Source organism: Phyllostomus discolor, chromosome 6 (assembly GCF_004126475.2).
Source record: "Phyllostomus discolor isolate MPI-MPIP mPhyDis1 chromosome 6, mPhyDis1.pri.v3, whole genome shotgun sequence".
NCBI lineage: Eukaryota > Metazoa > Chordata > Mammalia > Chiroptera > Phyllostomidae > Phyllostomus > Phyllostomus discolor.
In genome coordinates, this window is record NC_040908.2 from 23,575,470 (window position 1) to 23,602,791 (window position 27,322).

The 27,322-nt window shown below is 40.1% G+C and overlaps 1 protein-coding gene across 6 annotated transcripts in view; it reads right to left on the minus strand.

The window, feature by feature from the left end:
* Positions 1 to 26,978, minus strand: part of THUMPD2 (THUMP domain containing 2) — a 40,583-nt gene extending 13,605 nt beyond the window's left edge. Inside the window, exons 1-7 of one of the 6 annotated variants that reach the window (XM_036027892.1) lie at positions 26,805 to 26,902; positions 26,352 to 26,628; positions 17,608 to 17,743; positions 15,853 to 16,265; positions 14,819 to 14,896; positions 10,332 to 10,384; positions 6,250 to 6,337 (exon numbers count right to left, since the gene is read on the minus strand). In XM_036027892.1, the coding sequence (XP_035883785.1) occupies positions 6,250 to 6,337; positions 10,332 to 10,384; positions 14,819 to 14,896; positions 15,853 to 16,265; positions 17,608 to 17,692 (717 nt within the window). In that variant the 5' untranslated portion in view covers positions 17,693 to 17,743; positions 26,352 to 26,628; positions 26,805 to 26,902. Of the gene's footprint in view, positions 1 to 6,249; positions 6,338 to 10,331; positions 10,385 to 14,818; positions 14,897 to 15,852; positions 16,266 to 17,607; positions 17,744 to 24,281; positions 24,385 to 26,351; positions 26,629 to 26,804 lie in introns of those variants that run through there. The other 5 variants (XM_028516070.2, XM_036027891.1, XM_036027894.1 and 2 more) reach the window with 5 other exon arrangements.
* Positions 26,979 to 27,322: the final 344 nt, after the last annotated feature.

The following is a 27,322-nucleotide window of genomic DNA, read 5'->3' on the forward strand; positions in this document are numbered from 1 at the left end:
TTAGACAGCTGTAACCTCATGTTGCATGCTCACAGTAGGGCTCCTGGGGCTTTTGTTCCTTACTCTGCAAGTCAAATTGAACAAACGGTCACCATTTGGTGCACAGCCATCATTATGGCAGAGGGAAAAATAGCATGACAAGCTATGCATTAGGATTTAAAGGTGCCATCTGCAAGTGACACATATGTTCACCAACATTTAACTGGCTGAGGCATGTCAGTCACATGGCACACCCAATTACAAGGGGCCAGGAAAGTGTAATCCTGCCTGCACCTGGGAAGAGAACAGGAAATCTGGAGAAACACACTAGTCACTCCCATTCTGGGGGTCGCATGTCAGATTTGGTAGGTACTGTGAGGATTCGGGTTCTATTCCGAAAGATGGGAAACCCTTGGAGAGTTCCGAGCAGGGAAGTAACAAGACATTACATTTCAAAGGGATCATTCCAGATGATCTGTGAGAAGAGAACAGAAGGGCAAGAGTGTTAACAGGGAGGCTACTTAGGGAGTCCAGGAGATGACAGTAGCTTACATTAAGAGTGGCACTGGTGGAAGTGGTGAGAGGTGGTTGGATTCCGGATATATCTGAAAGGTGGAGCCAACACGGTGGACTGGACATGGAGTGCTAAAGAATGGCAGCAGCCTGAGAGGCATAAAGCTTCTGACCTGAGCAACTGGAAGAGCAGAGGTGCCCGTTAGTGAAATGGTAAGACTTCAGGAGAAGCTTCAAAGGAGACAAGGGTATAGTTCTGGACGTGGTAATTGTGAGATACCTCCTGGACCACCTATAGAGACCACGTGAGCCACAGGAGTCTGGAGTTCAGAGGACAGGTTCGGGCTACAGGGTAAATGTGGGAGTAGTCAGTGTCAGTCTACAAAGGGTATTTAAGGCACCAGAACCAGATGAGGCATAGAGAAGCGAGAGAAGTTAAAACAGAAGACAGTGTATGGGTCGGACCCAGATGATCTCGTAAGTACAGATGTTTGGTAGATGACCTTTTAGCAACGCATGCCGAGCGTCGCACACGCTCAAGTAGGAGGAGAACCCAGTGTCATATTCCCAAAACAAAGTGGACAGAACCACTTCCAGAAGGAGGGTGCTGCTGGTGGCGAAGTGCTGACGGGTGCAGTATGAGATGAGCGGTTTCGGTGGAGCACTGCTGATGGAAACCTGAAGGGAGTGGGCGCAAGTGAGAGGGAGAGGAAGAGAGGTTGGGACGGCAAGTGTGGGCCACCAGTTTCAAGAGTTTTTCTGCAAAAGGAAACAAAGAATGGGGGTGGTAGCTGGATGAACATGTGGGTTCAGGAGAAAGTTATTTTCTTAAACTTGCAAGATATTACGGCAAGTAAGTGTACCTGCTGATAAGAATGGCCCAGGAGAAAGTCAGTGGGTAGGTAAGAGGGGCTGGAATCCAGTCCACAAGCAGTGGACTGCAGCAAGGGCAATTCACGTGTTGGAACGGCAGTAAGGCAACGTGAGTGGGCACAGATTCCAGTACGCTGGCAAATTTGGTGAGGAGAATGTGGTGAATATTTATGTCAAATGAGAATCAAGAGAGTTAAAAGTGTGGGCAAGGAAACGACTGTAATGGCAGAAAATAAAATCCACACCGTGAGGGAGGGATGAGGACAGGCAATGAGTACTGGGCAGTGGTAGGGTCGAAGGCTGGAGATCCTAAGGAGCTACCGAACTGTCTTAGGGTGCTGGAGGATGTGAACAGGAAAGAGAAGGTGCTTAACAGCAGGCTTCGTGAAAGTGAGATTTTGGGGAGGCATTCCCTTCTGAGTATGGTAAGGTCCAGGATGTGCCTAGGGCAGGTTGTTAGAGGTAAGGAAGCTGAAACTTTGAGTGGTCAGCTTATGGGGTGGATAGTGAGATCATAAAGAATTACAACAGGAATAATGGCCTATATTCTTGTAGGGATGACAGGAAGAGATCTGTATACGACTGCAATAATCTGATGGCATGTGCTTCAAAGGCACTGAGAGGTTTGGGGCGGAAGGAACAATGAGGAGCAAGCAGTACACCTACCCCACCTCCAGGCCCAGTGGTCCTCTGACTTGTCTACAGAGGAAGCAGAGTGCTCAGTGGACGGACAGTCAGGTTTCCCTCTGCCAGAGGGTACCTAATGGAAAGGACCAAAATGTCCAGAGAGAGAGAGAGAGAGAATTTCAGAAGCAGAAAAAAGTAGTTTTAGGTTCAAGTCCCTAATGCAAAGCAGTTGAGGTAATAATAATTAAATAATGAGAAAAAGTGGCTGAGCTAGAGAAATAATAATAAAAATTTTACAATCATTAGAAAGTCCAAATAATTATTATAACTATAATTATTACTATAGCAGTCATTAATATTACACACTTTCTAATGGTAGGCACTGTTCTAATCACTTGATAAATGCTAATTCATTCAATTCTCACACGACCTTATGAAATTATTCTTTTCATCTTGCAAATGGGAAACTGAGGCACAAAGATGTTAAGTGTTTTAACCAAAGTTTCCCAGTCAGCAAGTGGTGGAGCAGAATTAGAACCCAGGCGGTCAGACTCCTGTGTTATGAGAACAGAAAAGACACACATGCATATTCTGGTAACAATCCTGACCCTTACAGGACTAAAGACAAAAGTCTTACCAGTTTCTGAGCAGAAAGAACAGGTGGCGGTAAAGGAAAAGAAAATCACTCTGGCGCAGAGAACTCGGCTCTCACACCGGCAGCTAACAGACAGCAGGACAGCACACACCGACAGCTGAGAGAAAAGAAGTGCAACTCCAGCTGAGAGGGACACGTCTGGGATAAAAGGAGGAGACGGGAAGATGGCAGAAATTCCGATAGTGTGCTACTAAAATACCACGTGCGAGGGAAATACTCATGGGAGGACCGTAACCCAGCAACAAGCAGACCAGAGCAGGGGCCCTTCCTGGGGAAACACAACGTGAGACCCACCGTGAGGACTCACACCCTCTGCAGCACAGCACACCTCGTGTGCTTGCACAGAAACGTGTTCGTCGTACACGACTCTACCGATGATTAAGGGCTAAATAAGAACTGTGGAAACAGTTCTTATTTAGAACTGGTAATGCAAGTCCTAAATAAGAACTGTGGAAACAGGTAAGACATACCTTAAGGGAATCTGATACACGATCAATGATTTAGGTCAATGTAGTAGTCGGGGGTTGGGAGTGAAAGAAGATCAAGTGTTTCCAAGGTCTCACTGCAGGAGGAGTAATGGTGGGTCAGGAGGAGAGGAAAGTGTGCCCAGAGGTCTCATCTTCTGACGGGGAAGAAGGGGAAGATGAGTGTCTTGGTAGTAAAAACTGTCTCGTCAGAGGACGAAGTAGATCTCTGGTTGTAAAGTAACAGTAGGGTCCTGTGTGTTTTATTGAGAGAGCTGGGAAAGGGAACCATTCATGGGCTGGGACGATAAGGTACAATCTCCAACCTCAGGGAGAAAAAGGAAATGATTACGAAGTAACTTGGTCAGACTAGCAGAAATGAAACGAGTGAACTGTAAGAGGCGGAAAACCGAGTAAAACAGGAGAAACACAGCCAGGTGTGTGTCCGAGTCCTGAACTCTTTCTCTGGAAGCCCGAGACCATCAGAGCGGGACACAAGCAGAGCCGTGTGCTTGTCAGAAAGCGAGCTGAAAACAAAGCTGACAATAACGGAGGGTCCAGAAATATTAGGCAAATGCAAAGAAAAAGAAAGGAGTGAAAGTATTAACAACACATGGTGAAATTTAGGTCACCACTAAATTTTAACTCACTATTCCAGGCAAAGAGAATGCATGTAGTAATTAAAGGTGCTACTCAGGATGAAGCCGTACAGACGTGTGTATGTAGCAAACTACAGAGCGGCTGAATAAGGCAGCTGATGAAAACACAAAAGCTTAAAAAATGTCAGTGATATTTCAAATGCCTTTCAAAACTAAGCTGATAGTAAAATAGTAAGTAAAGAATACAGAAGACACTGACTTCAAAATATAATTTTTTTTCTTATGCCCATGGAACATTTCCAAAAAATAATCAAGATCTTGGTCACAGGAAAAAAGTTAAATTTTAAGAAGTAGGGGCTTTACAGGCCATGTGACCGCGACACAAAACATTAGAAAGAATAAAATGTGGCTACCCTTTTACCTTTTGATGGGCAAAATACTCTCAGAAGTCCAACAATATATAAAAACATCACCACAGAACTTCATAAGGGTAATGGCAACAACAGCAGCAACAAAAAACAGCAAGAGAAAATGATAAAATAAAAGGAGAAGAGAGAAAAAACAAAGCAAGCAACCAAGATGTCCGTAAGTAAGAGACTGTGTAAGTTAATTATGGGGGACTTCCGGCAAGATGGAGGAATAGGTGGATGCACCGTGCCTCCTTGCACAACCAGGAACAGAACAACAATAATTTACAACAATGATTTACAGTCATAATATCAGAACTGTCAGAGGATTTATCTAAATGGAAGTCGGACAGCCTAGAAGTTGAAGTAGACCCGTACATCCAGACTGGTAGGGGACGACGAGCCGAGCGGGCGCAGGGCTGGCACGGTTCGCAGGCGCGCGTAAGTCGGGGGAAATTTGGCGCAAAATCGGTGCGACAGCAATCTGGGATGCAAGAGCGCAGCGGTGCAGCGGTGATCCCTGAGTACGCAAGCAGCGGCTGGGGGAATCAGTGGGGCAGCGATTGTGGACCGGGGCAGAGCTCACGGCCCAGAAGCCCAGGGAAGTGTCTGACTCCAGGAGAACGGAATGGTCGCCAGTGATCCCTCCCGTCCCCGCTCCCGCCCCTGTCCCCACATATAACGTCACAATCTAGCGACTGGGGTGCCCAGCCCCGGTGAACACCTAAGGCTCCGCCCCCCACCGTAACAAGAGCGACCAGACTGGAGAAAAAATAAATAAATAAATAAAATAATAGGAGAGACAGGGAAAGACATAAGACATGTTTCCAGCAGAACAGATCAGTCCCCCAGGACTCATCCTTTTGAGTGACCAAGAAATAGCCAATCTATCAGATGCACAGTTCAAAACACTGGTGATCAGGAAGCTCACGGAACTGGTTGATTTTGGATGCAAATTACATGAAAAAATGCAGATTACCATAAAAGGGATGCAGGAAGACATACGGAGGAGAGCCAATAGTGAAAGGAAGGAATCTGAGTCTCAAAACAACACAGTCGACCAGAAGGAAGATAGAATCAACCAAGCAGGAAACCATGATGAAATAAGAATTCAAAAAATCGAAGAAAAGCTTAAGACCATCGAGGACACCTTTAAACGTTCCAACATCCGAATTATAGGGGTACCAGAAGGGGAGGACCAACAAGTGGAAAAGTTATTTGAACAAATAATAAAGGAGAACTTCCCCAAACTGGCAAAGGGAACAGTCTTCCAAGAAATCCAAGGAGCGCAGAGAGCCCCAAAGAAGTTGGACCCAAAAAGAAACACACCAAGGCACATCATAATTACATTAGCCAAGATAAAAACGAAGGAGAGAATCCTAGAAGCAGCAAGAGATAAGGGGACAGTCACCTACAAAGGAGTTCCCATCAGACTGTCAGCTGATTTCTCCAAAGAGACCTTACAGGCAAGAAGGGGCTGGAAAGAAATATTCCAAGTCATGAAAGACAAGGACCTACATCCCAGATTGCTCTATCCAGCAAAGCTCTCATTTAGAATGGAAGAGAAGATAAAGTGCTTTTCAGATAAGGTCAAATTAAAGGAGTTCATCATCACCAAGCCCTTACTTTATGAAATGCTAAAGGGACTTATCTAAGAAAAGAAGATAAAGAAAAGACATGTATAGTAAAAGGACAGCAAACTCACAATTATTAACAACCACACCTAAAGCAAAACCAAAAGAAACTAAGCAAACAACTAGAATAGGAACAGAACCACAGAAATGGAGGGTACATGGGGGGCTAGCAGTAGGGGTGGGAGAAGGAGAGAGGGGGAAAAGGTATAGAGAATAAGTAGCATAGAATGTAGGTTGAAAATAGATAGGGGGAGGGCAAGAATAGTACGGGAAATGTAGAAGCTAAAGAACTCATAAGTATGACACATGGACATGGACTAAAGGGGGGGAACGTGGGTGGGAGAGGGGGTACAGGGTGGAGCGGAGTAAAGGGGGAAATGGGACAACTGTAATAGCATAATCAATAAAATATATTAAAAAATAAAATAAAATATATTAAAAAAAAAAGTTAATTATGGAAAGGACCTCGCTATCATCGTAATAGGAACGTTTCCTTGCCTTAATTTCAGCGACGGAGGCCATCGCCCACGCAACGGTAGACCGCAGCCCTGCGGTCCTGATGTAAGCCCGGCTGGCCAAGGGAGCCCTGCAGAGAAAGGGGGACCTGATGACACAGCCACTGATGCTGTACGTTCAAGAAGAACCTGATGCAGATAGAAACGAGTAGCCTGCCCATACCTGTGAATCACCTTATCATGTTCATACAGCATACACTGAATATTTCCTAAGCTGGGCGTACTGGACCTTATCAAAGTAATTTCTGTACCTGGCACCTTGTTTAATCAGGTAGTGAGATACTTTAGAAAGGTAAAATTTTTAAATGGAAATTTAAACCCTTCTGTGTTTAACTTATAAAATTTAATCACACGAGGGAAATTTTAAACAAGTGTTTAAATACTTCCCTGTTTTCCCACATTGAAAAGACCCTTCGTTTGCTGATCTTGAGTTATCAAGAAGAATATGCTGTTTTGTGACAGAGATGTAGTATAGGAGGAAGGACTGGATGGATGCCAACCCGTGAAATATGTTTTCTATGAAAAGTCCCTTGTGTAAGTATGCTGTTTGCTCATTTGCATCTTTCTGCACAGATGAAATGAAGCATGACATCACATTGTCCGCACCAAAGCAGCCAGCTCCCAGATGCGTCCTCTGGTCTCCATCACGTATGTGTGCCTTCGCACTTCACCCCCACCTCATCGGTGCCGCTGTCGGCGTTTCCGGATTTGGTAGAAAAGTTTAAAATATTATTTCTACGTGTCTAATGCAATGGACGAGCATTCCCTTAGAAATTTCAATGCACTTTTCTATTTCATTTACATAATTTGTTGCTAAGATATGAAGACATAATTTCAAAAATTACTGCTTGATTGTTTTGGGGTTAGGCTTGCTTCCAACCCACACTAAGAGGGCTCCTCTCTGAACATTATTCGAAGTCACAGTGTTCTCCAAAGCCTGTCTCTTTCTTCATTGTTTCTCATCTTTGATTTTGTTACCTTGTTTTTTGTGTATTTATTTTAAACCTCTTAAAATCTTCTAATTAGTCCCTTTCAAATAAAACAGTATAATTGTATATTTACTGTTACAATGAGGAAGCTCTGCATGGTAAACCCATGGGAGTCTGATTTTTTTAAAGGTTTTTCAAAAAATAACTCGCATTGCAGCCCTGGCCAGGTGGCTTGGCTGGCTGGAGCGACGTCCCCCACACCAAAAAGCTACGGGTTCCACTCCAGGTCATGGCACATACCTAGCTTGCGGGTTTGATCCCCAGCTGGGTAGCGTATGGGAGGCAACTGATCAATGTTTCACACATCGATGTTACTCTCCCTTCCTCTCTATCTAAATCAATAAGAAAAAAACATATCCTTGGGTGAAGATTAAAAAATAATAATAATTCATATTCAGATAGTACTATATTCATCGATTTAGAATCTAGGATATAAACTTTGCAGGTGGAATGACTAGAAATATTTTGATCAGTGAGTTCTGATACTATAGGCTAGTCTTGGCAACTGTCTTGCTATAAAACACATTAGTTAAAACCAGAATTTAGAGATTATTTTTCATTCTAGGCACCAAAATGAGAGACTTGGTATGGAAAACTGTCTTTGTCCATATACTGCTAAGTGCCTTTTTGAGTATCAGGGATTTATATAGATAACCTTTGAAAATTTTGACAATTATATGTATATTTTGACCAACAGAGGTTTTATTTATGGAAGCCAGACCTATCAACATGTGACTAAAGTGAATGTGTTATTTTTCATAAACCTGGACAAATGGCCTGCTTTTACTTCAACAAAAGGGTCCATTATATCAATCTAATAAAATTATTTAGGAGAAGAAATTTTTCAGAAATAAACTCCTTGAGCCCTGGCTGGTGTGGCTCAGTGGATTGAGCGCAGGACTATGAACCAAAGGGTCACTGGTTCCATTGCCAGTCAGGGTACATGCCTGGGTTGCAGACCAGGTCTCCAGTATGGGAAATATAAGAGGCAACCACACATTGATGTTTCTCTCCCTCTCTTTCTTCTTCCCTTCCCTGTCTGTAAAAATAAATAAGTAAAATATTTAAAAAAAGAGAAATAAACTCCTTGAAAATAAAAATATTTCTCTACTTTCCTAGAATCTGGCTAATGTGTTTAATCTGATTTTGAGTTGACTTTTACATAATATGAAAATAAATGTGGTTTTGATCCCCTTCTCCACATATATGCATTTCTTCTTTATTCTCTTACACACCATCTGCTATCAAGACAAAGACACTCATCAACATTTCTAGCTGAGACTTGTCATCTGAATCTGAGATGTTTATTTTTATTTTTATTTATTTTTAAAGATTTTCTTTGTTTATTTTTAGAGAGAGGGAAAGGGAGGGAGAAAGAGAGGGAGAGAAACATCAATGTGTGGTTGCCTCTCATGTGCCTGCTACTGGGGGCCTGGACCACAACCCAGGCATGTGTCCTGACTGGGAATCAAACTGGTGACCCTTTGGTTCGCAGTCCTGCGCTCAATCACTGAGCCTCACCAGTCAGGGCAAGATCTTTATTTTTAAGTGTGTGTTTGCACACTTTTTACCTACCTAGACTACTGCAAATTCAACAGGTGTAAACTGAGCATACCCCTTTCCCTGTATTTCATATCTCAATACTTTTCTTCATTTTCCTGGGCTACTTTCCATCTATATACTGGGTGCCCTGATCTACATGTCCAGCCTAGACTTGTCACCTGAACTCCTGAGCTATAACTTGAAATATCTACTCAGACACTGCTCACTGAATACACTGCCTTCCCTCCTTGGCGAGTGACACCAGGGATATAATTTCCTTGGCAATATCTCAAAAATCACAAATCTGATTACATCACTCTGCTGCTTCAAATATTTACTGCTTTTTAAATAAGATCCAAGTTGTTAAGCACAGCTTACAAGACACTTCATGACTTGTTTCTAATTGTTGGGTCTCATTTTCTGCCACTCTGTGTATTCCGTGTCCCATCTCTACTGAAACTGCTTGCTGTGCCCACATAAATCAAGCTTCCTCATACCTCCATGCCTTTGCACATGCAAATCCTTGCTTGTGAGGTCCTTTCCTTCTCTTGTCCGTTTGAGGAGCCCTTCCTAGTGTTCTCAGTGTAAGTGATACTCGTCCATCCTCCATTGAAGTGATTCATTAAGGGATTCTCCTCCATGTCTTTTGTTTACCATCCTCCACCAGAGACAGGTCCCCTCTTCTGACCCTAGTCAAGCATTTACCTCCTATCTGTTCCACCACCAAACTGAATTCCTTGAGTTTAATGTCCATCTTCCTCCCCTTGAATGTCTAGCATAATGTTTAGCATATATATATACTAAGTATTCATTAGGTGTTTCAACAGAAATTAATTGAATAAATTAATCCTAATCTAATGTTTCTTTTTCCTCCCTAGTTGCTAATCTGTTTCAGAAATAAAGCAGTTGAAATTTATTCAACACTTACTGTGTCCTAGAAATAGTACCAAGCATTTTCATGTAGGTTATCTCATTTAAGCCCACCCACAAAGCAGTGAAGAAGGCAGTATTATTTTCCTGATTGTATAGTGGAGAAATATGATAATCTGCCGAAATTTGCAGTTAATCTGTTCAGAAGGCAGAACTGAAGTCCATAGTTCTTATCCACTATGCTATATGTGTACACTGTGGCATCGCTGTACACAGATAATGTTCGAGATGAATTTTTAAGAATTATGTTGTTTTTTCTATTTTAATTAAAATTCTAAGATGCCAACAGACTAAAAACTTCAGCTTAAATATGGGTTGGTGAAAATCACTTAATAAGAGAAATAATTAGATATAATTTTAAGTATGAATCATATAATCAGTGGATTACTATGACAAAATCTTTCATAGCTTTAACTGGTCAGATCAAATCATACCCGCTAAGCTTCATGAAAACGCTTTACTGGCTAAAGTAAAGAACTCGAATGCTTTGCCTTCAGCCCCCTCTGTTATATCAATGTTTCACACTGGAAATGCAGAGCATAAGGTTCTTACTTTTACAAACTCTCCTGAGGGACAAACCTGAAGCTTGGAATATAATATATACCTGAACACAGGAATTCCCACGACAGAGTAAATGTCATTTAGATGTATAAAGATCTGAAAGAACAAATACATAAGTTAAAATGGAGCAGGAAATGCATTGCCAAATTACTGATAATTTGAAAACTTCCATTTTGAACCAAACAAGGCCTTATGTGATATATGGAAAAATGTTCCATAATATTTTTCTAGAGATGAGGTGCAGTAAGTTTTAACTACATTTCATAGAAAAATTTGAGGTTAATTTGGAATACAAATTATATGGAGACTCATGTTATGAAGACCTCAAGATTAATTTTCTTCCCAAAGATTCTCTGAATTATAACTTAGATCAGAGTTTTCAGCATTGGGATTAGGGAACATTCCCTAAATCCCCCCTAATTTAACCTCAAATAAGAGTTGAGGCCACACAGGCCTACCAAAGGCTACATACTTTTAGTGTAACAGAAAACTCTCTTCAGGTCAAATATATTGTAACAAGGGTGCCTTCTCTCTCTACTATCTTAGGTGAGCTTCCTCCTTTCTATTATCTTTATTACCATAAAGTGGACTTGAATGTCTTGTTATAAATAGTAGTCCAAATTTCTAAAAGTCAGAATCTTACTTTTGTAGTCTGATAAAGTTTATGGAATGTTCTAATTCTGTCGTTTGACCTCAGGAGCATTTGAACCTCAACACGTTCACCCCAAGGTTTCTTTTCATATATGTAGTTTAATCGGGACTATTCCAGTACTGATAAATTTTCATCAAGAAAAGTGATCTGGGATGAACTCCCTTTAGTCAATTTAATTTCTTGATCATCAGAGCTAAACCTTCCAATTTTTTATATTATTCAACTTCAGCAAAATTATTTGTGATTCTCTTCTATTTCAAATTTATACTAATGATATATTGACATTTTTATATATCAAATGTTATTAAGAACAGCTTCTCCTATGAATTTTTGTTACTTTGCAGAACAAAATTTTTTTTATTTCAATCATTGTTCAAGTACAGTTTTCTCCCCCCTACTCCCGTTCCAGTCCCTCCACCCAACCCTCCCCCCTTTCCCCCATTACCCCCCACCCCTAGTTTTTGTCCATGTGTCCTCCAAATTTGTTCCTGTAATCCCTATCCATTCCCCCCTGAAATTTCCTCTTCTCTCCCCTCTGGCCACTGTCAGACTATCCCCTATTTCAGTGTTTTTGGTTATATTTTGCTAGTTTTTTGTTTTGTTTTGTTTTGTTGTTTAGATTCCTGTTAAAGTTGATGTCATGTGGTATTTGTCTTTCACTGCCTGGCTTGTTTCACTTAGCATAATGCTTTCCAGCTCCATCCATGCTGTTGCAAAGGGTATGAGCTCCTTCTTTCTTTCTGCTGCATAGAATTCCATTGTGTAAATGTACCATAGTTTTTGGATCCATTCATTTACTGATGGGCATCTAGGTTGCTTCCAGCACCTAGCTATTGTAAATTGTGCTGCTATGAACATCGGGGTGCAAAGGTTCTTTTGTATTGGTGTTTTAGTGTTCTTAGGATAGAGTCCCAGCAATGGAATTGCTAGGTCAAAAGGCAGATCCATTTTTAGTTTTCTGAGGAAGTTCCAAACTGCTTTCCATAATGGTTGTACCAGTCTGCAGTCCCACCAACAGTGCACTAGGGACCCCCTTTCTCCACATCCTCTCCAACACTTGTTGTTTGTTGCTTTGTTTATGATGGCCATTCTGACTGGTGTGAAGTGGTATCTCATTGTGGTTTTAATCTGCATCTCTCTGATGGCTAGCGATATTGAGCATCGCTTCATGTGTCTTTGGATTTTCTGTATGTCCTCCTTAGAGAAGTGTCTGTTCAAGTCCTTTGCCCATTTTTTAATTGGGTTACTTGTCTTCTTAGAGTGGAGTCGTGTAAGTTCTTTATATATTTTGGAGATTAATGCAGAACAAAATTTGTTAAGATTTGATTTTTCTGTCAATTTTGGTCACAAATTTTACTGTGTGATTTTATTATATTTTAATGTTGAGTTTAATATTTTTAAAGATATTTTGATTATGCTATTACAGTTGTCCCATTCCCCCCCGTATTTCTCTCTGCCTTATACACCCCTTCCCACAAGTATCTCCCCCACCCCTTAGTTCATGTCCATGGGTTGTACATATAAGTTCTTTGGCTTCTCCATTTCCTACACTATTCTTAACTTCCCCCTGTCTATTTTTTACCTACCACTTATGCTACTCATTCTCTGTACCTTTTTCCCCATACTCCTGTGTGATCTCCATTTCTGTGATTCTGTTCCTGTTCTAATTGTTTGCTTAGAGGGTTTTTTTTTTTTTAGGTTCGGTTGTTGATTGTTGTGAGTTTGTTGTCATTTTACTGTTCATATTTTTGATCTTCTTCTTTTTCTTAGGTAAGTCCCTTGAACACTTCATATAATAAGGGCTTGGTGATGATGAACTCCTTTTACTTGACCTTATCTAAGAAGCACTTATCTGCCCTTCCATTCTAAATGATAGCTTTGCTGGATAGAGTCATCTTGGATGTAGGTCCTTGCCTTTCATACCTTCAAATACTTCTTGCCAACACCTTCTTGCCTGTAAGGTTTCTTTTGAGAAATCAGTTGATAATCTTATGGAAACTCCTTTGTAGGTAAGTGTCTCCTTTTCTTTTGCTGTTTTTAAGATTCTCTCCTTATCTTTGATCTTGAATAATGTAATTATGATGTGCCTTGGTGTGTGTTTCCTTGGGTCCAACTTTTTTGGACTCTGAGCTTCCTGGACTTCCTGAAAATCTATTTTCTTTGCCAGATTGGGGAAGTTCTCCTTCATTATTTTTTCAAGTAAGTTTTCAATTTCTTGGTCTTCCTCTTCTCCTTCTGGCACTCCTATGATTTGGATGTTGGAACGTTTAAAGTTGTCCTGGAAGTTCCTAAGCCTCTCATTTTTTTTGAATTCTTGTTTCTTCACTCTGTTTAGGTCGAGTGTTTATTTCTTCCTTCTGCTTCAAACCATTGATTTGAGTCCTGGTTTCCTCCCCCTCACTGTTGGCTCCCTGTGCATTTTCCTTTATTTCACTTTTCTTGGTCTTCACTTTTTCCTCTATTTTTCGAGCACACTCAACCAATTCTGTGAGCATCCTGGTTACCAGTGCTTTGAACTGTGCATCTGATAGGTGCTATCTCTTCATCACTTAGTTGTATTTTTTTCTGGAGCTTTGATCTGTTCTTTCATTTAGGCCATTTTGTGTGTGTGTGTGTGTTGGTGCACCTGTTAAGTAGTAAGAGGCAGAACCTTAGATATTCACTTAGATATTCATAATTGATCAATTATGGTGCAGTATGTGGGGTCCTCTCCACCCTGGCTGCCCATATCCGCCTCTCCTACTGGTCTGGATGAATGTTTCTTACTTAACTTCTTGGTTGTTGGACTTCCATACAGTGTGATTTTCTGGCAGTTCTGGTTGTTTTTGTTTTTAAATTTGTTGTTGTCCTTCTTTTGGTTGTGCAAGGAGGCACAGTGTATCTACCTATGCCTCCATTTTGGCTTGAAGTCCTCTGATTTTAGTGTTGCCAGTTTTATGTTGGTCATTTCTACCAATAATAGCTACCATTAATTGCATCAAATGGCTGATAGGAATTAAATTAGCTATACTTATTTCTGAGCTAAACTATGGAAAAGAGTGATTCTGAGACGGGGAGATAATCAAAGGGTGATGAAGAGGAGGAAACCAGGGAGCAGGAGGGGAGACGAAAGGCAGACCCCCTATGTCAGAACATTCTGGAGGTCAAAGTAATTTGCATGACAGGAATAAAAGATATATGCCAGGCATTACTTTTTAAAAGTGAAAAATATCACATAAAGAATTAAAAAATAAACTAACACTAGATGTTCTGATTTGGCCAGCAATTAATGTATGTAAAGCTATACAACAATAAATTAATGAATTATGAAGATGACTAAACTACCTATTCAAATTTATGAGATGGTTCTTAAAAAAGTGAATAATATTTTTGGTAGCTAGCACTTATTTTCCCGTATGTTATGTTTTGTTCCAATTAAAAACAGTGTAACCTCATTAGCTTTAAAAAGTAGAGAAAAAGAAAACACATCCTACAACCCTAACAAAACCACTGTTAACACATTACTGAATTTTGTGCAGCCTTTCTGTTTTCCATGTTTCTAAAACATTTGCTAGAACCTTTATTATAGAGATTTGTTGTGTGCTGCAGTGATCGTAGAGAGCATCTCCGCAACCTTATAATAACTGCTTTTTAGCTCAACTGTGACAAAACAATTCCATTCCAAAACATTTTATTTGGATGAGACATTTCCACACTGAAAACTACTAGCAAAATTATCTGCACCGTTCTCCTGCTACAGAAGAACAGATTGCTGTATCCATGTAGACAGGCTTTTTGAAACTCTACAGCAAAATTGAAAAGTACAGTAGATTAGTTGACATTGTCTTTAAAGAATTAGGTTATAAGCATTTATTGAAAATAAGATGAACATACATCACCTCTACATCTGGATCCCTCAAATCTGCTTTCCATCCAAATTGTTTCATAAGAGCAATTCCAATTATTCTTCCTACCTCCTGGAAAAGCAGCAAGTTATAGAAAAGATAAGAATATTATAAATAAAAATTTAAGTTTAAATGTAAGTGGTAACTAAAAGAGCTAGTAGGAAAACCAAGTCTGACTATGTGATGGGGATTTAAAATCACAATATTAAAATATTATACTATAAAACTTTCTATTCAAGGCAATAAGGCTGCATTTTACCTTTTTCACCCCCTCACCCCCTCCCTCCAAAACATTCTATGACATTAACATCTACTCATGTATAATCTCTATTTTTGTAATTTGTAGAGAAATGAAATAAGCAAATTGTGATCTGGTAAATAGAGCCATTCTGGGTTTCAGGAAATGGATGCAAGCTGAAAAAGATGAACTGTTTTACCTGCTCTAGGTCTATATGCTTTAAAATGACCAGATCATTAGCATTAGCCTCAAATTTTAGGGTCTGATTTTAAGGTTGGCCAAAGAACTCACACCTATGCTTTTTCTATCACTGACCTTCGTAGGGGTCAACTGACAGCCGTTTCTTGAAGGAACCTGCTTGTAGTGTTCACCCTCCCCTAGATGGCTGAGACCTTGAGTGCACTTATGTATTTGCAGTCTGGGTCCTAGTGGCAACCACACACGTAGGGCCTGGTGCAGAGCAATCACTCAATACACACAGAACTGAACTAAGGAAAACCCAAATGTCAGGGTTCTCTCCATGCAAAAGATACTTATAAGTTTAAGAAAACTTTTGGGGAGAGAGTAAAAGGAGATAAGTACTCGGAATGGCATACTATTCTTATTAAGTATCTGAGGTAAAGTTAAAATGGAAAATGCATTTTTAAAGAGATTTAATTATATGATATTAGGCCTGGTTATCTGCCTGAACCTTATTATTTATTCTGTGAAAGGTTCTGATCTCATTTTAAATCTAAAGAGTAGCTAATTGTTTTTAGGGAGTGAAAGCCCACTTTGGAGGTGAGTGTACCTGCGCAGAAAAGGTCTTCGCCACGGCTCCACTGCAGCGACAAGACACCCTGAAAGTCAAGTCATTCTGGCTGGGGGTGCCAGCGGCCTCCGCTGCTTCATTCTGACATTCTTCTAGTTGAAGCTTTTCTCTGCTAGTGAGAAAATTCCCTTGTGCCAGCGTTTCCTCTTCTGCTTGTTTTTCCAGCTGGTATTCCCTATTCTCTTGTGTCTTTTGCATTTGTTCTGCTTTTAATTTCTTAGTGATAACGGTGTCATTTTCTCCCATTTTTCTTTTTAGTAGGTTAGCATCTCTTTGAGAAAGTCTTTTCTTTTTTGCATCAAGTTCAAGAAGATTTTTCCAAATTGAAATGGTATTCAACCAACTCTCAGGATCATCATTTATAAGTCTTTGCATTTCATTACATATTTTTCCTAAAGAAATAAAATCTCAGTTTATCTTATGTTGAAACTTTAAACACAGTCTATTATATTCATGACCCCCAAATTCCATTATCTTTATTTTTATAAAATAAGTGTTTTTAACTAATCACTTTCATCTGAAATTTGTACCATTTAATATAAGAATAATGTGCAAAATAAGGTTCATTCTTATATTCCATACTAAATATCAAAACTATTTTAAAATTCTTATAGGATTATCATATACTTTAGCAAGATCATTTGTCCTCAATAATATGTACATCTCTTCAATATATGCCTAGACCTAGAGTGTGTATCAATCTTTGGAATGATGCTGATCTTGCCTATAAAATTAAATTGGAAAAAACATAAATTATAAAACACAGGTCTCAGAAACACAGCAACTGAATTTTGAGCTATTTTAGACCATACGGTACCAGTGCACACCATGAAGGGAGTTTCCATAAAGTAACGCGTCAGGTGCAGAACCCGTTCACAACTTAGGAACTGTCCTTAGGGACTTAACAGGATGTAATGTCTTCTGGATGGACAAGGGTTATCAAGAAGACCCAAGAGTAATTACTCTGTACTTCTCTAATAATGTGTGTGGAATATTGGAATGACATTATATTGACCCCACAGTATAATGTCTTAGTATTTGTTTTAAAATAATTTTTTTCTGCCTCATCTTAATTTCCTGCCTTTTGTATCTTTCTTCATACAATTTATTACAGACTGCACACTACATGATCTCTTGGGCAGAATCAGCAATCAAAATGAATCTTAAGGCAATGTTTAATCCAGCAGTGTCTGGACTTTGTTGCTTTTATCAAGATTCTTAAATTATTTTAGCCACATATTACAAAAACAGAAAATCTCTTAAGCCCCCTGTAACTCTAATGCTTTAAAAAAGGCTAAAAGTTGACTCAAACATTTTAGGTCTCTGATACAGGCAATTTTACTATACAGTATTTTTCTACTTATATCACTCATTAGTTAAATTTACAAGGTGACAGTTTTGACCAATTTATCCAGACAATACATTTTGGGTTATTAGATGTCCTCCATCTAAATAAATGCAACTGACCATACACATCTGTAGAGAAGGTATGTGATCAGATTTCTCGAAATGAAGTGTGAGTCAGGGCACGGAGACCTCAGTAGGACAGGCAGCGAATTGCAAAGAGAGGAGACACAGGTGATAACATTCAGAAAATACAGAGAAATACATAACCAATGGTCCTACAGTAGGAATGAATCTTACAGATGTCAAATGGCTACTTAATTGTCAAGCAGGAAACTCTGGGGTACGATATACGGTGTGGATAAAAGCAATAGGTATAATATACTGTACCTTTATTTACAGAAGAAACATTAAACGGAAACTGCTTTTTAATCAGTAAAAATAATCTTTCTGCGGATTTTAATTTTTTCAGCATATTCAAGTCAGAGCAGGTGGTAAAAAAAACTTTTCCTGAAACATATTCAACCTAGGGATAGAAAAATAGATATGTAGTTTAATGTAGTGTAGAATAAGAACCATTTCCCTTTTCCTCCTTAATGAATTAAAACATATGATCTAGATTAATGATAAAAATGATCATTTCTGAAGGATCTAGTATTTGTCAGACACTATACTAGGCACTCTGAATACATTCTTTTCCCTCATCTTTATAACAACTGTCTCAGGTAGATTTCATCACTCTCATTTTACAGGTTAGAAAACTGAGGCTTAGACATATTTAAAAAATTGTAAAAAGTCACCAAGTCAGTGACCAAGACCATAATCTTACTATGTCATGCCACCATCTGTAAAGTGTGAGTGTGCATTTGTTTGTACACACACTAGAAAAATAGAACACAAAATACTCAGTGATTATATTGCTAAACCTCACACACTATTGGAAAGCGGGCATCATTAGTAAGAGTCTTGGAGGAGAATCCTACAAGACCTGGGAGGAGGGACTCTAGTGAAGGAACACAGGGCAAGCGGCAGAGGTGCGAGTGACAGCGGGCTGCGGTACCCCGCAGGTTAGTACGGCAACACTTGCTGTGTTCTGCTGACCGGGAATGTCAGGCGGATGGATGGTGTAGCTCGGCCAGCTTGATAAATGGCCGTGACATGGCGTGCCAGCGATGGTAATGGTCAACCATCATAGACTTTTGATGAAAAGTGACAGCACCAAATTAGCTGGCAGAAAAAAATTACTTTGGAAGAGGCATAAAGAGCTGAGTGTAGAACGTGATGCTGGAGGGAGAAGTAGATTACTGAGGTAGAAATAATGAGGCACTTGGCTGTGGGAACTGAAAAATGGATAGGAGCAAGAAATATGCATCAAACAGCAACGGGCTTTGGAGACAGGGTAGCTGTGAAGTAAAAGACAAGGACGACAGGCAAGTGAAAAGAGCATCGACTCGTAGGGACTCTGACTGGGTTCGGCAGTGCGGCAAAGTGTTCAGTACCCGTGGAATCCTCCACCTTGTTTGGGTCCGCCCAGCCCCCTGAAATTCAGGATGGGTGTGGGCTGTCTTGAAATTCTTTCAGCGGTGGCCGAGGGCTGACCATCACGGTTCCAATGCATCTCTACGATGGAAGCGTCAGGGAATTCGGGGTGTCCCACATGTTGAGGCAGCTCCCATTCAATGGGAACTTGAACTCTAAGTGTTTTTTTTTTAATCTGACGTGGTTTGAGTAAGCTTTTTGGACGGTAATTTCTGGGGTTACCGTTCTACATTGATGAGAAAGAATATCTGCCAAGGAAGCCCCAGGTTGTCACTGGTTCAAACCCCAAAACTTCTGGTTGTAAGTTTAACAAGTTTTGAGGATCTAATGGACAGTATGGTGATAATAGCTAATAATACTGAATTATATACTTGAAAGTTGCTAAGACAGTAGGTTTTAAATGTTCTCACCAAAAAAAAAATAAATGGCTATTATGTGACAGGTAGAGGTATTAACTAATGCTATGGTAGTAATCATCGTGCAATACATAAATCTATCAAATAAAAATACTGTATACGTTAAATTTCCACACTGTTATGTCAATTATAGCTCAATAAAGCTTGAAAAGTAAATAAAAAGAAAGCCCAAATACCTTAGATACCAATGCAGCTGACTAAAAGAGATGAAGTGGGGAATAAAAAGGAAATTTAGGAATCAATATTTAAGGGGATAATGAAGCAGCTAAAACAAGAGTTTCTAGCTTCTAGAATTTACTTCTTTCTCATTACAAAGGTGACATTTTTCTACTAAAGTCCAAATTCAATACATACCTCAAAGTGCTTAGAACTTGAAAACAAAGTTTTAAAAAGTACATGTTTAAAAGTTTACATTTTTATATTCTGACATTAAAGCCACCATAAAACAAGTAATGCACATAAAATACCTTGTCAAGGCTCTGCAGGGAGTGAAATAAATACTTCACTGAAAATGTACAGTTTTAAGGTTCAGGTCCTATAAACAAATAAACTGATACAACATCTAGACTAGTGATTTTAATCTAAGTAGCCAGTGAACTATATATTTATAGTTACTTAATTGTACAGAGATTTTATGTTTTGTCCACTTATTTGAACATCTAGGGAAACATTATATACAATGAGTTTTTCTAAAAATGTCTCTTTTGGGGGAGGAGGGGAAAGATTTTCAAAAAGAACATAACTGAATATCAAGTTAATTAAGAAGACCTATACGATTTAATTTTTTAGGGTCAAATCATAAGAATAATATGTGTTGATGCTTTAATGTGCTAAATATATTCACAAAATCAAAATGAACATTATTCTCTTTAAAAATCAACATAAGGTCTACTCTTTTATAACGAATGAGCATATAATTAGAAGTAGTTTACTAAATTGTAAAATAGTCACTGTGAAAATGACATAATCATAAATATGAAAGTACTTTAAAGGCTTGCCCTTTATGAAGATAAAGTATTATAGCTTAAAGCAGTACGGAGAATGAATTTTGGTACTTATGATTTCAAAAATGGCTGAAGCTAGTGGTACTCTTTTTCCTTAGTTTACTGCTTGTAACTGATGGTACTCAATTACAACAGTTAGGGAGAAATGTAGCATTTTAGAATATTTCATCCTAATATTTGTAACTTGAAAATTTACATATATATACCATCTGTTTATTGCACTTGGAATTAAATCATAACTAAGTGTCTAAAACCAGCTGGTTTCATGTCTAACACTTCCAAAGATAAAATAACAGCCTTTATTAAAGTAAAAACAGCTGTTATGGGTTAGCATCTCAAAGCAGTTAGCATTCTTCCCTTTCTTTTAAAATTCATGGTTTCAAGTCTAACACAAAGATGAAATTGAAGTATAGGTAAAATGTACAGTAATATAGGGAGATCCCAAAGTTTTCCGAATTCTATAGATGCCAGTTAGTTTTGGAATTAATTTAAAAGTGCTAAGGGAAGAGTTGAGGTGATGTGTGAGATTTTTTTGGTTCATTTTAGAAGAGAGAATTAAAAATATATATTTTACTTAATTTGTAAAAAGCCATCCAATCTAAAAGGAATGCCTCAAATCTTCAAAACAGCAACTTTGTGCAATCATCCCACTAAATGAAATAGGCAGACCACCTGCTTAGTTCTGGCCCAGGACCTTCTACTACCATGGCCTCATTAAAAAAACAAAAATCGATTGGCTTGTTCACTTGGGTCAATAGTCTTTGCTCTGTGGGTTTCTACAGGTCGAGGAATTACTTGACAAGGACTTTCTGGCTAGCTAGCATTCGGAATACGTCTACTCTATTGAATTTGATGTTAAAAATCACTGTTCCTACTATTATTCTTATAATAAATAGATTTAATACATTTAACATTGTTACAAAGTAAAGTTTAACTGTTCCCAATACATTTCTTAAAAAGAGAACGAGTGAAACATGTATTATGTCTAGATATAAAATAGACATATATTATATTTAAAACACATATATTTATATAATATAAATATTTAAATAGACCCAGGAGCCTAAAAAGATACCACCAGGAGGTAAAATCCCAAACCTGAATCTGACCAAGCTCTAGATACAATTTACAGGGTTGTAATCGACAGGAAACACAGACACAGAGGACAGAGTTAAACTACACGGTGGAGAAGCAAGTGGCAACATCTAGACCAGGGGGATTCCAGCAGTGTTGTCTTTTTTAATGTTTAACAGCTTTCTGTGGCCGGGAAAATGTTCCATAACCTGTGCTAATATAGTTGCCACGAGCGCATGTTGCTTCTGAGCACTGGACATGGGACTAGTGCACCCAAGAAAGTAATTTTTTAAATTTTATCTGATTTTAATAATTTTAATTTAAATAACCACTGCAGCTAGAGATGACCCTAGTAGAAACACAGCTCTGCACCTGAGGTCAGAAAGCCAGGCCTGTTGGGTTATGAATGGTTTTGACCTTTTTAAAGGGATATGCAAGCAATAATAAAACGCAACAGAAACCACGATGTTATCCACAAAGCCTTAAAAACACCCCACATTTTTGATCCACAAAACCTAAAATATTTCTTTTCTGGCCCTTTATAGAAAAATTTTGCTGACCCCTGCTCTAGACTATGGGACAAACAACCTAGCTTTTTAACAAGCAAAGTGCCCTGGGAAAACAGAGAGAGGTGGGAGGGGAAAGTATAGATTAAGAGACTTTTACCAGCCAATCGCAACATGTGGGACTTATGTGAATCCTGATTTAAATACACACACTTTAAAACAAAAGTGACATTTATGAGCAAGTTGAAATCTGAATAGTGACAAGATATTTGATGAAAAGAAATTACTAATTTTTAGATGTGATAATGGTATTGTGACCTATATATTTTAAGAAGAGCTGTGTGTATTATCTTTTTAATATAGAGGACTTCCGGCAAGATGGAGGAATAGGTGGACACACCGTACCTCCTCGTACAACCAAGATTAGAAAAACAATAATTTACAACAATAATTTACTATCAGAATAACACCCAGATCCGGCAGAGGATTTATCTGAATGGAAGTCGGGCAGCCAAGAGGCTGAAGTAGACGTGTTCATCCGGACTGGTAGGGGACGACGACGACGAGCCGGGCGGGCGCGGGGCAGCGGCGTGCGGAGGTCGGGGGAAGGTTTGGCGCGAAATCGGCGCAAAAGCCATCCGGCACGCAAGAAGGCAACGGTGATCCCTGAGTACGCAAGCTGCGGCTGGCGGACCCAGAGGGGCAGCGATTGTGGACCAGGGCAGAGCTCGCGGCCCGGAAGCCCAGACAAGGGTCTGAGTCCAGGAGAACGGAACTATCGCCATTGTTTTCTCCCGCCCCGCCCCCACATATAACGTCACAATCTAGCGACCGGGGTGCCCAGCCCCGGTGAGCACCTAAGGCTCCGCCCCCCACCGTAACAAGAGCAACCAGACCGGAAAAAAAAAAAAGGAGAGACAGGGGAAAAAATATGTTTTCAACAGAGCAGATCAGTCCCCCAGGACTCATCCTTTTGAGCGACCAAGAATTAGCCAATCTATCAGATGCACAGTTCAAAACACTGGTGATCAGAAAGCTCACGGAACTGGTTGATTTTGGACGAAATCTAGATGAAAGGATGCAGGTTACCATAAAAGAGATGCAGGAAGATATGAGGAGGAGAGCCAATAGTGAAAGGAAGGAATATGAGTCTCAAAACAATACAGTCGACCAGAAGGAAGATAGAATCAACCAAGCAGGAAACCATGATGAAATAAGAATTCAAAAAATCGAAGAAAAGCTTAAGACCATCGAGGACACCTTTAAACGTTCCAACATCCGAATTATAGGGGTACCAGAAGGGGAGGACCAACAAGTGGAAAAGTTATTTGAACAAATAATAAAGGAGAACTTCCCCAAACTGGCAAAGGGAACAGTCTTCCAAGAAATCCAAGGAGCGCAGAGAGCCCCAAAGAAGTTGGACCCAAGAAGAAATACACCAAGGCACATCATAATTACATTAGCCAAGGTAAAAATGAAGGAGAGAATCCTAGAAGCAGCAAGAGATAAGGGGACAGTCACCTACAAAGGAGTTCCCATCAGACTGTCAGCTGATTTCTCCAAAGAGACCTTACAGGCAAGAAGGGGCTGGAAAGAAATATTCCAAGTCATGAAAGACAAGGACCTACATCCCAGATTGCTCTATCCAGCAAAGCTCTCATTTAGAATGGAAGGGCAGATAAAGTGCTTCTCAGATAAGGTCAAGTTAAAGGAGTTCATCATCACCAAGCCCTTATTTTATGAAATGCTAAAGGGACTTATCTAAGAAAATAAGATAAAGAAAAGACATGTACAGTAAAAGGACAGCAAACTCACAAATATTAACAACCACACCTAAAGCAAAACCAACAGAAACTAAGTAAACAATTAGAAAAGGAACAGAACCACAGAAATGGAGGGCACATGGAGGGTTAGCAGCAGGGGGTGGGAGGAGGAGAGAGGGAAAAGGTATAGAGAATAAGTAGCACAGAATGTAGGTTGAAAATAGATAGGGGGAGGGTAAGAATAGTATGGGAAATGTAGAAGCTAAAGAACTCATAAGTATGACACATGGACATGAACTAAAGGGGGGAAAAGTGGGCAGGAGGGGGGTACAGCGGGGAGGGGAGAGAAGGGGGAAATGGGACAACTGTAATAGCATAATCAATAAAATATATTAAAAAAAAGAAAAAAAAAGAAGAGGTGTGTGTATTATCTTTTTAATATTATACTATATATATTATGCTACAAAAAGAGCCCTGATAGTATAGATACACAGGGAAATATTGACAGAGGAAATGATGTCTGGGATTTGCTTCAAAATAACATGGGTTGAGGAGTGGAAGGAGTGTGACGGAGCAATCCACTGTGGGTTGATGGTTGTTGCAGCTGGATGATGAGTAAGATTCATGATACTGTTCTGTCTGCCTTTGTGTATGGTTCAAATTCTCCATGATAAAAAGCTAAAATGAATACCTAGTCAGAAGAAGCACCTGAGAGGCGAGAGAATTTACAAGTTAAAATGCAAACAAACACCTTGGGCTTACCTTGTGGGGCTGGCAACTAGGGATATGCATTTTCAACAAGCTCCCTAGGTGATTCTCATGTTCATGAAAATTGGAAAAACACTGATCAGAACAGAGTGATTACTTTGTAAAATTACACAATCACTTCTGAATTAATCTGTTTTGTATTAAGATTTTACATTATTGCCCTGGCTGGTGTAGCTCAGTGGGTTGAGCGCAGGCTGTGAACCAAAGTATCGCAGGTTCGATTTCCAGTCAGGGCACATGCCTGGGTTGCAGGCCATGGCCCCCAGCAACCACACATTGATGTTTCTCTCTCTCTTTCTCCCTCCCCTCTCTAAAAATAAATAGATAAAATCTTTAAAAAAAAAGATTTTACACTATTAATTTTCTTAAAGCAAACCAAAGTTTCTAACAGTGTCTCTTGTCATTGCAGGCATGATTTTAAATATTCCTGTGAAACTGATTCTATAGGAATGTTTAATTGAGCACCTACTGTTTGCCATACACCATACTACGTGTACTATGGATCTGTCTCAAGGAATGCAGTAATCCTTTAAAGTACGTATTATCATCTCTATTTTATATCCAAGGAAAGTGAGGCTCAGAAATTTGAGTAATTTGCTCCAACTTACACATCTATTAAAGGACAATATAAGATTTGAACCCATCTTTGGGCTCTAAAGCCTACATACACTTGTTACAATGATGCTGTTACAGAAGAACCTACATGCAGGGTTCCAGGACAGTTTCCCATGGTACACTTTGGCAAAGAGGTAGATAAAGCACATGGGCTTCAAAGCTACAGAGATTCAGATACAAGTACCAGTTCCACCACCCAGCATGAGTTTTCTCTTTATTTCCTTGTAGCATGGAGGTGAAAATGAACTATCGCCTAGGGTTCTTTTGAGAATTAAATTATAACATGTACATAAAATGTCTGACACATTTTAAGTGCTTCATAAATGTTAGATGCTATCATTATTATTTCAGAATTGCCTTCACTTTGAGAGTCTGTTTCATATTAGAGAAGCTGGGATGGAACTTCAGAGGTTATCTGTTCAGAGACCATTTCCAGGCATATCTATCCTTAAAACACACAATGTCAGAATATGGAAATCCCCAAGTCTCTTGGCATTTAATTGTTCTCATGGCCAAGAAGTTCTTCCCTATAATTAACTGAATTTTGTTGCTGTGACTAAAATACATAGTTCCCCTGCCCCCTGCCCAATCTGATTTTGTCTGTAGAGAAGGTGGAGAACAAGCAGAGAGGGTTTTCTTTTTCCCAATAATGTGACATATACCCAGATGGGGTCAAGCCTTCTATTTCTCATACCAAGAACTCCAAGTTAACATAAAAAAAAAAATAGTACGGCATTATGTCATGGCCACAAAATGGTCAAGGACTGGACCCAGGAGACAGCCTGCCTGACAGCCTGGGTTCAAACCCTAGCTCTGCCATTTCTGCTACGTGACTTGAGTAATTTATTTGATTTACCTATGCTTTATTTTCCTTTTCTGTTAAATGTGAAGCCTACCTCATAGGGTTGTTGTGAAAATTAAAGAGGTGAATACAGTGTAAGCGCCCAAGAACATGTGCCTGACATATATTAAATGCTTGATGTTAGCAGTTGTTATTATATTGGCTACACCCAACACTCTATTCAAGTCTGCCACCCAAACCACCAATGGCAGGTAGTCTAAGAAGATGCCATTTTCATGACCTCTTCTCGCCTGCTCTGATGCCACCCTCTCACTGCAGAAACGACTTCTGTGGGCTCCCAACAAGGGAGCTGATAGAGTCCTCAATTTCATCTAGCAAGCCTCAATACCACATCATTTGCACTGTCATATTACCCATCAAGATACTGAAGGCTTTTTGTTACATCTTTTTCCTCTGCCTTCAAGGAACCAGACCCGCAAATCCTAAATGAAACAAAACTGATGCTTAAAACCTTGTTCATTTTACTGAAATTAACAACTTATAAATACCAGAAACTAGTCACTTTCTCTGAAAGTTGGACTGAGGCCTCCAAGAGCATCATTTCTCTAGCTACCACTTACTGTGTGTTTAAGGTGTACTTTACATACCCTTTATCATTTTAGCCGCCCAACAAAATATAAACATACCATCACCGCCAGGAAACTGGCAAGTGTCAAGTAACAGAACCTGAAGGTTATATTTGTGGTTAAAAGATGGAGAAAGGATTCTAATTTTGACAGGTCTAACTCTAATTATAGGCACTATCAAACACTTTCTTTTAAAGAATCCAGGAAACAAATTGCTTCCACCCCCTTTTTAAACGATTTCAGTCGTGACTGACGTGCGGTTACAGACGTGCAGGGACAGACGACTGGCGGTTCTCTCCTGCAGCAACGGAAAGACCTGCCAGTAGAACTGCGAGGACTGGGGCTGTCGCCACGGTCGGTCCGCGGCTGACAGCGTGGGTCGCGCACCTTCCCGGGTCCCAGACAACCCGGCGGGGAGGGGGGCAGTGGTAGGGCCTCCCTCCTCCCCTCCGGGGCGCAGCGAGGCCGACTCACCTGCTTGGCCTGCAGCCGCACCCGCACCTCCCGCATCAGGAAGGGCTCCAAGCCGCGGCCCGCTGTGCAGAAGAAGCGGACGCTCGCTGCAGGCCCGGAATTGCGATCTCCCGGCCCGGCCGCCATAACAGTACGGGGCGCGCCCTCGTGGCTCAGGGGTCACGTGGCCTCGAGCGCGCCCGCGCGTTCCGGTGCTCTCAGAGGCCGATGCTCTTAGAGGCCGGTGCTCCTGGGTCGGTGGTGGGTGGGTGGAGCTAAAGCCCCCAGCACCGTCTGCAGAGCGTGCTGGGGGAAGGTCAGGTCATCTGGGCGTGGCCCCGAGTGAGTCACCTTGGTTAAACTGCTTACAACGTCCTCCTAGGGGCATCTGAAACGATTTAGAATCATAGGTGGAAAGAACGTAACTGATCATCTAAACTATCTGACTTATTTTTCAGATTGAGGAAGCTGATGTCTAGAGAGGCCAAAGGACAGCGAGTTACTGGCCTGGGTGAGGCAGGAACCTAGACGTCTTAATA